The sequence below is a fragment of the Syngnathus typhle genome, linkage group LG18, assembly GCF_033458585.1.
Source record: "Syngnathus typhle isolate RoL2023-S1 ecotype Sweden linkage group LG18, RoL_Styp_1.0, whole genome shotgun sequence".
In the NCBI taxonomy this organism is placed as follows: Eukaryota; Metazoa; Chordata; class Actinopteri; order Syngnathiformes; family Syngnathidae; genus Syngnathus; species Syngnathus typhle.
The window spans coordinates 8,628,976-8,641,579 of NC_083755.1; the positions used below are offsets into that span (position 1 = coordinate 8,628,976).

The following is a 12,604-nucleotide window of genomic DNA, read 5'->3' on the forward strand; positions in this document are numbered from 1 at the left end:
AATATGGCCGCTCTCTCATTGGCTGTCCACTTTCTGTGAACTGTGAAGCGGAGATGAGAGAGGGGAGCCTGCGTTTGGGAGGTGTCACCTTCCATCTTTCCGTACATTGACCTTCTGAGGTAACCCATTCCGTTTCCGTGCGTGGCCTACCGTGTATATTGTTCTCCCACGATGAGCCTATGAATCATTTGTCGTGAGGCCTTTGAGGTGCAATGAGCGACCATTGAAGGGAAGGCCGATTCTCTCTCTCATCATTCTGCCGACTGGAGCTTTTCAATCCGGCTCATTTGTGCGCGTCCTCTGAATGATGCTCGGCAAACAATACAAATGTTTGTTTCCAAATAGAGCAGGAGAAAAGTGTGAATTTCATTTCGCACACTATGAATGTGTCTTTCATTTCAACGCGGGGGAAATAGAGGTGGTGATGTCATGATGTGTCACGTCACAAATGAAAATTATTATCAATGTTTGGGATGAACTTCATATCGTAGCACTTTTTTCCAAGGAATCATGTGCTCTTCACAATCTGGCTGATCTAACTGACTCACAGTAAATGACTTTCAATGCACCTTTTTGAAAAGCATGATATCTGCTGGCCAAAAGATTTCGATCGAGTGTAAGAAATCAAGTCGCAGCCGTTTTTGCAAAGATGAAAATTGCCCCCGATCTAATTTGAGAGCAAAACATGCTCCAGATGTATTTTATGCAGGAGGTATTTTGGTGTGTGGGATGAATAAAACATTAGCGCACCTTGTTTATTCCCATCCCTGGACCGTAACTCGTTCTTTACATAATTGAATTCTAGACAGTCGGAGGTGCTGCATCTAATTGAACCTGGAGCCAGAGAATGATTTGTTTCCGCGCTGACTCCATGCTTTCAAGGCTGCTCTGCATCGGCAAGAGAAACCTGAAGGGTGAGTGCGCTCGAGAAATATTGCTTTGTTTGTTGATTGTTTTCTTTTGCTCCAGAACTCCGCCTACTGTTGCTACGTGTCGTTTCCTTGTTTTTGTAAATACAGTAAATTCATTTTTTTATTTTCAGATTGTGTATTTGTTTTTATATATATTTTTTTTAAAAAAGACACAGTTCCCCCTCACATAGTAAACATCCCAGCCAGCCAGCCCTCTTTCCTTTTTCTACGCTGGCCACGTTTTCTTTCTTGTTTGATTTGTTGCCATGTTGCTCATGACAGCGTCGATTGTGAAAGAAGGCCCATTGTGCATTTTATGCAAAGCCTGTGGATGCCATTGTGGTTCCCAACTAATGATGGCCATTCACTCCAAAGTTCCCCTTTGCACACACTCAGCTGGAACATTACATCTGCATTCTGCCTTGTACCAAACCAGTGGAAGAATGAATTAGTGGAAGGAAAATGGCTAACAATTACAAAGGCTTATAGAGCTGTTCTACGCTTAATGTCACTAGCAATTTCATTGTGGGTGAGTCAGCAGAGCAGTCGGACTACGCCCCGCTAATTCAACGGAGAAAAAATGCTTGCTAAATCATATACATACTGTATTTTCTGGATTATAAATCGCTCTGGAGTATAAGTCGCACCAGCCAGGAAGTGCGGATGCGACCTAGAATGGGACCCATGGGAATCATGCATGAGGAAGGTGACTGACTGGCAGCTAGTATCGAGTGAACAACCAGGGGAAACTGGAGATGATGGACACATTGGACTCAGGTTCAGTGGCTCAGTGTTTCCACTCACCTGCCCCTGTTGGACTGACTGTACAATTATTGCTCGATTATTTCATCATCTTTTAAAAAGGGAGCATAGACATACTTCGTCCGGACATTTTGAACATTGTATTGGCAACTTTTAAACCATCATTTTTCAATCACCTATGCAAAGAAAGTATTAAAGTCATAATTATAATAAATAGGATTTTTTAAAAATAATATGTACAGTGTGTTTTAAGGCCGTAAATTAAAAACTTTTTTTTTTTTAAATAATACAAATAAAAATAACCAATTAGCAGAATGTTTTACTGCCAAATATTGGAATTGGCATTGGCCAATAATATATTTATCACCTGCTGAAAAATGAACTCCCCATTCTTTGTTTGCCTCCTTGTTTTTTGCATTCAGTTTGACCTCTAAACGTACGTAGCTCCACTGCCCATGTAACGTCACTCCACTCGAGTCCACTCCAGTCCACTCATCTTTGAGAGCAGCGCCCATCCGTCACCTATGCGTCACAGCTGACTCAGTCATCTGACCCACTAGAGAAAATAACCTAGGTCTCATCCAGGGGAGGCGATGTTCTTACCAGGCTAAAATCTTGGACGCCATGAGGATCCCGAAATATACAATACACGGCCATATAGTATCAAAGATATGTGTGAACTCCATATTTGGAGGTCATGATGTCCATTCCGATATTTTTTTTCTTTTCATTTGATCACATGAGCCTTATTTCTTTCTGGATTGTTGCAATATGCTGCGTGGTATTTTTTCTTTTTTCTTCCCCTTTCATTTCTGCTACGAGTCAGTGGTTATTGCCTCAGACGTAAGCATGCAGACATTCTTTTCTGCATGTGTGAACGCCACTGGAGTCACTCTCTCTGTCTTTCTCTCTCTCGTTCATGCTGCTCTGGGCAGATGTGCATCATCAAATTTGGTTCTTTGGGTGGTCACTAAAAGCCCTAATTGCATCATGAGCGTGATGTCATCATTGTTCTTCCCACGGTGACAAGACGAAGAGAACAAAAACTGAGATTGGCAACCGTGTATTAAGTTAGAAGAGCTCATCTTAAATCACCAAGTGAGGAGAATCCTGTCGGTGGGCGGCATGATGCGGCACATTTTGTGGAACCTGACACTTCTCCTCCCACATCAAACGGTGACTCATAATTGTTGCATCACCGCTGAAATTTCTTCTCATCATTTTAGATACTAGAAGTGAAAAAAGCGTTTTTATTATTGGGCTCGCTCCGAAAAGCACTGAGGGAGAAATGTGAATTGCTTCATTAGTCTTTACACTAATAGCGTTCTAGTAGAGTCAGCCCAAATGTTTTTCTTTTTACCGCTCAAGCCAAACGGCAAGCCCATATCAGGTCCTAGTGATAATGCCGTTGTCACGCTGCTCTTACCTAGACTGGCTAGGCAGCACACACTCTTTCTTTGAATGCCTTTCTTTTTTAGCTTAGCCCAGAGATAAGTCCAAATATAGGAGAGGGGATGAGTGCGTGCGTCATCGGGACCAATTATGTGTCCTTTTGCATGCATGCATGCATTTGTTTGCTACCATTTGATATCTTCTACTGCTTCCAAATGAACTCTGGCAGAAAGAATATCAATAATTTGTGTCTATTACAACCTTCACTTCCTTCTATAGGGAAAATATATTTTAGTCTCTGGTCACACGCTAAAAGAAAACATTTTTGATACTCACATTTGTACCCGACAGCTTGAGTGCTTTAAATTTCAAACTGTGAGATTCTATTTTTTTCTCCCTCGGCCCAAAGTAACAACCTGGTGCTAACCTGTAACCTTTTTAGATGTAGTTGGACTTACTAGAACAATATTAAATTGACTTCCAACAAAATGAAAATTGTTCCTATGTTAACACCTAGCATGCTAACGTCATGTTTGCATCTATATGTTAATTCTGCATTTTTTTTTCCCCTCACAGCAAATAGGCAATGCTGAAGAAAATACTCTTAATTTTATTTATTGGAAGCAAAAACAATGTTACACTATATATGTTAATATCTTATCTCAATATTACAAGACACAAATGGGGATATGTATAACATTGAAATGTAATGACTTATCTGAGAACAAAAAAAAATCTAGAGTACATGAAATACAGAAGAATATTTGTGCACACAGTGTACCGAGGCACAGTTTTCCTGAACTGTGTCCAACTGGAAGAGTCTTATTGCAGCTCTGCACTTTGGGGAGACACCTCACCCATCCCTCACCCCTCCCTCCCTATTCAGACCTCTTCTGCCCCTCCACACAGTGCCACTAATATCCCTCCCAGTGATAGCACTGATCTTCTGTCATGACCCCAAGTTCACATCTTGCACCTCCTGCAGCCTTCTTAATGTTGTTGTTGTTGTTTTTGCTCACACTTCCCCAGATTGCCTTTCACTTGTCCTCTGGAGTGCAGTCCAAAACGCTTTGGTCACATGAGGTGAAAGCCGTGATGACAAGAGAAATCTCTTCAAATACACGTCCCTTGACACGTGCGCAAAGAATTTCAAGAGGTCATCTTTTAGATGATCGGTGTCAAACCCGAGGCCCGGGGGCCAGATGCGGCCCACCACATCATTTTATGTGGCCCACAAAATCAAATTGTGCATCGTGGCCAAGACTAAAATGAAAATAGTTATTACTAGCAATTCTTTGATTAAAATATCCATCATTCATTTTCAACAAGAATTTTTTTTTTTACTAAAAAAAGACTACCGTAATTTTCGGACTATAAATCGCACCGGAGTATAAGTCGCACCGGCCCAAAAAACTGAAAAAAAACATATATATGTATATAAGTCGCTGAGTATAAGTCGCCCCCCCCACCCAAACTATGAAAAAAAACGCGACTTATACTCCGAAAATTACGGTAGCTTAGAATGAAGAAAGTTAGAATGTGTTTTTATTTTTTACATTTTGCTATTCACTACAGTGTTCAGTCCCTAACTCCTGCAAGTATCAAACAATTGATCAATTTGGAGTCTTCAATGAAATAAGTCGGCTGATGTTTTTTCTCCACAAATGATGACTATTTTTCTTTTCGAGGTGGAGTGAATACGCAGAGCCATCATCCCGTCGCATTAGCCCCACACAAATAATATTACAGCTATAAGAAAAGCTGAGTCATCTGGCTGAGACATTTGTCTTTGAATCGCAGAGCAAGTGACTGTGACATAGCGTTAGTGATTTCTTTTTTTTTTTTTTGGGGGGGGTCAGCACCTTCCAAAAAGCACACTTTTAAAGAGTCATGGAAATCAAAGCAATTGAAGAGAGTTTCATAACAAAGAGATTTATGTCAGAGTCATCTTCCCCAAAGTAAAACTCACAGGAGGTTAAAAGCGTCAATACTAGATTAAACGCCTTGTTGAAGTAAGATCTTTTTTCTTCCCTTCTTTCCTGTCAGGGTAGAAGTATGGGAGGAGAGATAAGAAACACAAGATGGAAAAAAACAAGTGGGAGATGAATGAGGATATGTGGACTCAAAAGTGGCTTCAGCAAATGATTCACAATTGGGAAACAATGGTGCCAAAAGAGGAAGAAGCCTTCTGAGACCAGCACAATGTAAGAAAGAAGTTTTGTGATGATCTTTAGCAATTGCAGAGATTTTCTTTCTTCTTCATCATCATCATCATCGCTTAATTCTTCACAATTCTAAATATTGATTTTTACCAAGATATTTTCCTGTTTGTATTATCAATGTGTTGGGCAGGAAGCGGGCAGCGGTGGGCACGGCCACCTCGTAGCTCAGCCCCTGGCTAGATTGAAAGAGCGGACACAAAGGAGAATGCAAACAAATAAAGAAAACACATACACACACTCATCCTGCAAGCTTGGGGTCAAAGAGCACGCCTATAAAAGCGCCAAGCTGATTGCATAATGCAAGCAACATAAAGGGGGCAATGGAGATTTAGAGTAGCAATCTCACCCTCATGCACCCATACACAAACACACACTGATGAAGGGATTGCATAAGGAAGGAGAGGGGATGGATTTAGGTCACGGTGACTCTGGGAGCCACTGTGAGTGATTAAAGCAGACACTCTCAGGCAACTGCCGCTCAGTCTGGGGCTGCAGAGCCAGCAAAGGACAGACGGACGGACGGACGGACGGACGGACGGACGGATGGAAGGAAGATGGGGAGAACGTGGCCGGCCTTCCGACATGTCAGCTCATTCCACTTGAAGGCTGTTCTATTCCTGAGCAGCCTGTGTGCCCATCCCAAAATAAAACACCATGAAGGAGTGGGTGAGCATTGCACTTGCATATGCACAAATTCTCCTTCTGGATCCCTGAACACACCATGAACAGTCAAATAGGAAATGAATGGAATGGAGGCTGGATCACTAGAAAACATTTGCTCCAAATGATTGTTTTAGACCTTCAATTTGTTTTTTTGTAATATGATTTTGCCATGGATTGTATTTATTATTTGAATTTTTGTTTTTATTTGACTAATTTTCCTCCACGCACGCACACACTCAGTTACTATGTATTATTTAGAGTTCTGGAGATTTCCATACGAAGCAATCTGTATAAAAGATGCCATTAAACATTTAAAAGGACTATTGACACCGGTAAAATATTTAGGTGCAATCCATCGAAGCAACTCAGCAATTTCTCCCATTGTTTTCCACTAATCATTGTCCAAGCAGTGAAAGTCTTTCTCTCTCTTTTTCTTTCATTGAGAGAGCCACCGTGGATGTTCTGAAACAAATTGTTCCAGTCGCTAGATTACATAACAGCCGCATTTTGTTGGCTACTAATATAACCGCAGGCTCACTAACACTTTTCCTGGGATTGAAATGGCTCATGACCCGCATGTGGTGGGTGATGCATAAAAAACACATAATACAGTCAGTATGTGGACTCTTGTTGGACACTTTGGTTTATGCTGCCCTCTTGTGGAACTGAAACGCAAACACATGTTTTGTTGCCCTCACTGAACCCTTGTTTGTTTCATATGGGCACGAAACCCAATGTCCCAAACAGAAGTCTGTTTTATATTTAATGGGTCTTTTTTTTTTTTTTTTTAACAGGGGTCGCACCCTGAACTGATCGCCATCCGTGCGTCTTTACGCACGCACAGCGCGCTTTGGCACCGGTGGAGTATTCAAAGGGTTAACGGGGTGGGAGGGGGGACGGGACCCTCAAACAGGCAGGTACCAGCCCAAAGCCAAGCACTCACTTAAAAATGTTCCTCAAGTCGAAGGAGTCGTGCTGCCCTCATGTTTGCGCATCTTCTTGCACGCGTATGATGTCCTCCTGCTCCCGCGGGTTCTTTTAAGCGTTCGAGCAACTTGTGTCTGTGTGGAAGTGCGCTCTAGTGCTGAGATGCGGTGGATGCTGTTTCCACGTTGGATATGTTTTGTGGCCAGTGTGTGGATGGGGGTTCTGCCTCATATCATCTCCTCACACGCGGGGATGTGTCCTAACGAGATGAACCCCAACCTATGGGTGGACGCCATGAGTACTTGTACAAGAGAGTGTGAATCCGATCAGGTAAGGAAATGATCTATTTATTTTTACATAGCCTACTTTTAAATTGGACAACTTTTTTTAAATGAAATAAATGTAAAACTCTGATTGCTTGAACGAAACAAATATTTGAACAACTATGAAGTCTTTACTGGTACTTGGAAAGAACAAAATTGACTTTGTATTTCAGTTTGTGCTCACTTTTGTTTGTCATAGTTCCACAATTTCAAAGCCTTCCAGATCTTTAAGTCAAAGATGACATGTCCAATGTCTCCTCTCTATGTTCTACTTTCTGATTGCCCCCATGTCATTTGTCTTCCAGGAGTGTGAATCCTTTGAGAAGTGTTGCCAGAACGTGTGCGGGAATCGTAGTTGCGTGGCGGCCCGATACGTGGTCGGGGAGCTAGCGGCCGTGCCCGTGACGGCGACCTGCGCCGGCTTCACGTGCACCCAGCAAGGGGCGGAGTGCGACATCTGGGACGGCCAGCCGCTGTGTAAATGTCGGGATCGCTGCGAGAGGGAGCCCCACTTCACGTGTGCCTCAGACGGTATGACCTACTACAATAAGTGCTACATGGACGCCGAGGCGTGCTCCAAGGGTATCAGCCTTTCCGTGGTCACCTGTCGTTTCCACCTGGCCCGGCTAAGCACGAGCCCCGCGGCGCCGCCGGTGACCACTCTCCGCCCGACGACCGCCTCCTGGCAAGTGATGATCCCGCCTCCTACCGAGCCTCAGGCGCCTTTGGTCTTGAGCGCCCCCGTTCACCAGACTGTAAACGTGGGCGACACGGCCAGCTTCTCCTGCCACGTAACCGGGGCCCCCCCGCCCGAGATCACTTGGGAGAAACAGCTTTCCGAGGAGGGGGTGGACAAGGTGGTCATGGGGCGCAATCACGTCCAAGGGAACATGGTGGTCACCAACGCCGCTCAGCTGGTCATCTACAGTGCCAAAACGCACGACTCGGGCGTCTACACCTGCACGGCTCGGAACCCGTCTGGCTCGGTGTGGGCCCACCACGCCCTCACGGTGCTGCCCGTGGAGCCCTCGAAGAGTCCAGAAGCGACTAACTTGACCCGCTGCCCCACTGAGGAGTGTCTCAAACCACCCGACAATCCCAACGTCTGCGGGAGTGAAATAGTAAGCTGGTTCTACGATTCGCGAAGCAACAACTGCATTTCTTTTACTCACTGCCGTAGCAGCGGACAACAGCCGAGGAAGTGGTTCGAGACCTACGCCAAGTGCATGCGATGTTGCGGCCCCGACGTGTCGGCCCCCTGCGACCTCCCCGCTCTTCAAGGCCCTTGTAAGGCCTACGAACCACGTTGGGCCTACATCAGCAGCCTGCAGCAATGCCAGTCGTTCATCTACGGAGGATGCGGGGGCAACGACAACAACTTTGAATCCAAAGAAGCATGCGAAGAGATGTGCCCCTACCCAAAAAGCCACCATTTTTGCAAAACGTGCAAACCCAGAGGCAAGATTGTGACCAGCTTCTGTCGCAGTGACTTTGTGGTCCTGGGACGCATGACAGAGTTTGCAGAGGAGAAGGACTCTGGCCACGCTCTTGTGACTGTGGAGGAGATCCTCAAGGATGAGAGAATGGGCCTCCGCTTTTTTGGGAACGAGCCTCTGGAGGTGAACTTTATGAACATGGACTGGAATTGCCCGTGCCCCAACATAACGAGCGTCGCTGCCGAGGGCCAGGTCATCATCATGGGGGACGTTAGCGAAGGCATGGCTGTGTTGCAGCCCCACAGCTACGTGGGGGCCTCCAGTCCTCGCCGCGTACGCAAACTTCGAGATGTCATCGCTAAGAACACGTGCGATATTCTCAAAGCCATCACCAACAGTCCGTAAACACGTCAATAAAATCTTTGGGGATTTATTATACAACATATCTGTAAAAAAAAAAAAAAACTTTTACTAAGCACATTTAAAAATAACAATGACAGAATGGCAGACTGACAGATTGAGCCAGCCTGAAATATTGACTGATGATTGACGACGGACTTTCGGGTCTACCGCTGGTAAATGATGGAAGTTCTCTGTCTGCTTTATATTTATTAGAATGTAAACTCATATATTTTTGTAACACGTGGCATTTTTTGTTGTTGTAAATTGGAAGAAAATAAAGATTTTGAGTGATTTTAAGTGTAACTCTTCTTTTTTTCTTTTTTCGTATTAAGACCAAGAGCGCCTCTCTTCGTGAAAACCAAATTTGGAGCATCATGACCCAGACAAATTGGCTGCGAGTAGCGAGTCAAAGCATTTCCAGGGTGAAGCAAACTCTTTGTCCGAGACCTTAAAAAAAAAAAGTCATTTCTTTTTATTGTAACATAACTGATCACATGAAATGTTTTATTTTCTGGAAACAAAGTTGAGTATCTGTTAAATGTTGTCTTTGAGTCATTCAAAGACCCCCGTGGCAATAGAATCGGGGTAAAGAACCCAAGGAGTAAACCTACCCTGCAAGAGTTATGCCTTTCATAGCTTGCCAGCACTCCTTCTTTTTTTTTTTTTGCTATTACTAGCAAGCCTTGGTGGGCTTTCGACGAGGGTGTTCTACTTCCCGCATGAGATTCTGTTTCTCCCATCCAGAGCAGCCAGAGAAGGAACAAATCCGCCCTCGTTTACTGGCAAAACCACCAGGGAGATCAGAAATGTACTTCCCCATCTGTTGAGGCTCTCCAGGAGGAAAGGCACCTCGGATCACACCGAATACAAGCCCGTAGAAGCAACTTTGATGTTACCTTTTAAATTGCAGCAATATTCGACATAAAAGTCTTTTTTTTTATTGCTAGTTTTCAAATCAGAGACTGGTCAAAACGGTTCCAATATTTTAAAAAGATGTATGGCAATAGAAATGGGAATATCTCCATTTTTTTTTTTAAAAGATAAAGACAATTGATCATGCAAAATGTGTCTTTGCGGGCCATGTCAAATGACGTGGCGGGCCGTGATTGGCCCCCGGGCCTTGGCTTTGACATCCATGTCACACAATCAATGACATGTGTGATATGTCTGACGTCATTAGCGCATTTTCAAGCTCACTCCATGCTAGCATCATTAAGGACTTTCCAAAAGGGACGACATTTCGCAAGAGTAAGTTGGACACTTATTTTTTTTCCCCAAAAGTAACGAAGCACTCACGCTTGCATCTTATCTACTCGCTTGGAAGGTTGCACGGGCGAAAAAGAAAAGCCATGCAATGAACGGGGGACTTCCTTCAAGAATGACAAGGACAAACGAAAACGATCCTGTCTAACATCCAACAAAAAGACGAAAAGCCACGTTTGAAGAGAATTGTTCAAGGCAAGGAACGCCACAAGTCGCACAACATGCATAGTAAGTGAAAAAACACTTTTGTTTTCATTTGTGGATTTTGTTCAACTGAGTTTGTGTGTGCGTGAGACAGTGCACACAATGTTCATTGTTAAAAATGACTGGCCTGTTGTCTTATAGGAGTCCATTTCTGTCATTAACAGTAAAAATAAGATGCGTTTTTATAAAAAAGGCATCTTATTGTTACTGTTTTTCATTTCATGATTTCCTCTAACTCTTTCCAGTGCAAATACTAACTGTAATACTAAAGTACCATACCACAACTCTTATTTTTGCAAGAAAATAATTTGCTTTGCTATTTTTCAATCTATTCCACTTGGTCAAAAATGCTTGGCAGCTCCAACGTCTCATTATTATTTCGTACGAAAGTAAGCTTTCCTCTGATGATATTGCTGTTCTTCCAAAAATGAATACATATTTAAAAACAAAACAGCTTTGCTCTTATGGATAATAACGTCACGTTTTCACCCTTCGATGTCATCTCATCGCAACTCTTATTGTCTTCCATCAAGTAGCCCGCAAATGAACATGTGGACAGTTATGTGAAAAAAATATGTACACATGGAATTAAATAACAATGATTTAGAAAGAAATCACAAATATATTTCTTTTTTTTTCTTTACTCTATCACTGTTGAGATCTGTGCTTTTAAAAAGTGATATTCAAGTTGGCCCTTTCCAATTAGATTGACTTTAAATATCGATTAGCAACGGTAGTTCCACAAATTGACAAGCCCATTGCCCTTGAAACTCACTGCTCTTCACGCACTTTTATGAGCTTATAAAAAATGTGGCAAAATATTTGTGGCGGAATCTTTTGAAATGTGCTTTGGCGCTAGACAAAGAATTTCAGAAACACTAGAACAGGAACAGGCAAGAATTTATTGGAAAGCTTTTAGGATTCTTACTGGAATGGTAATTAGGGGTTACTACACCTATCAAATCCCATTCTTTTTCTTTTCAGCCTTTGCCATAAAACTGTGAAGCCTGGTATCTATAAAATGTTCAATTAAATTTCAGCCTATTAAAAACACGTGTTTTTTCAACAAAAAAAAAACTTTCTAATTTAAGCGAGCCAGCTAAAAGGGTAAAAAAAAAAAACATGCTTTGATTTGTTGCTGCAGAAGGTATGCTCCTAGTTTCTGTTCCTTCCTCTCAGACGTTTGATGATCGGGTCAACGCGTTCACAAGCTCGGTTCACCTGAGGCAGTAGTCGGTGTGGTCCGACCGTGCACGATGAAAGTTTATGTTTGCTTCTATCCAGAACAGATGAAAGATGTGGAAGAGATCAGCATGCCGGGTGGTTGGAGAGCTTTTTTTTGATTCATGACATACATCTGTTATGGCCATAATAGTAGGAACATCTATTAAAAAGATACAGTAGCCACTCAAAGGAGTTTAATAGATCCCACGGCGATTTATCATCCGGGAAGAGCGGCGGGCGGTTTCGTCGTTTCAAGTCGCTAGGCCGTAACTTCAGGCTATAAATTAAAATCAGGACTGGTTGCGCTGAATGTCAATCAAAAAGAGACAAATGGCAAATAGCCCAACATGTCAAATATACATTTGAAGTACTTGTATAGCCTACAGATAGTTGGATGTGACCACCATTGGCTTGTGCTAACCTTCAGATGTGTGTGTGTGTGTGTGTGTGTGTGTGTGTGTGTGTGTGTGTGTGGCATCATTTGTGTTTGGTAATAAGCCCACATAGCGACATTGATTGTCACGAGATGCTGCCTCCATTAATCAATTGATTGCTTTCAACCCATATTCCACTGAATATATACATATATATATTTCTTTCACCTTCAATTGTTTTCAGGCCTAATCGATAACTAACATGTGGAGTATGAATATTTGATTTAAAAACTTTTAGTGCTAGTGAGGCTTCAATTAAATGCTACTGTAGCGCCGACTAGTGGATCGTTGCTATAACTACATCATGATTTTCCAGTGGACATTTTTTTAATTGTCTGAAAAACAAAACGCGTGATTGGCTGGATGTGTATCCCAACACTTCAATTGATGTTACCCCAAATACTAAAACACTAAATGGAAGAGAAATGAAGCATTCATCTA

General features: G+C 42.8%; 1 protein-coding gene across 1 annotated transcript; it reads left to right on the forward strand.

Annotated features, from left to right (window-relative positions):
• Positions 1–1,309: 1,309 nt before the first annotated feature.
• LOC133143142 (WAP, Kazal, immunoglobulin, Kunitz and NTR domain-containing protein 2-like) lies at positions 1,310–9,341 on the forward strand. The gene is made up of 5 exons (XM_061264922.1): positions 1,310–1,688; positions 5,112–5,269; positions 5,418–5,953; positions 7,023–7,207; positions 7,506–9,341. Exons 3-5 carry the CDS (start codon positions 5,842–5,844, stop codon positions 9,039–9,041), a joined length of 1,833 nt encoding a protein of 610 aa, XP_061120906.1. The 5' UTR covers positions 1,310–1,688; positions 5,112–5,269; positions 5,418–5,841; the 3' UTR covers positions 9,042–9,341.
• Positions 9,342–12,604: the final 3,263 nt, after the last annotated feature.

What these genes read in the sequence shown, in the direction of transcription:
- LOC133143142 (XM_061264922.1), top strand. Translation starts at nt 5,842, where the DNA reads ATGGGGAGAACGTGGCCGGCCTTCCGACATGTCAGCTCATTCCACTTG. An exon ending in AAAACACCATGAAGGAGTGG is followed by an intron (nt 5,954 to 7,022) that starts GTGAGCATTGCA and finishes TCTGTGTGGAAG; the next exon opens with TGCGCTCTAGTGCTGAGATG. An exon ending in GAGAGTGTGAATCCGATCAG is followed by an intron (nt 7,208 to 7,505) that starts GTAAGGAAATGA and finishes TTTGTCTTCCAG; the next exon opens with GAGTGTGAATCCTTTGAGAA.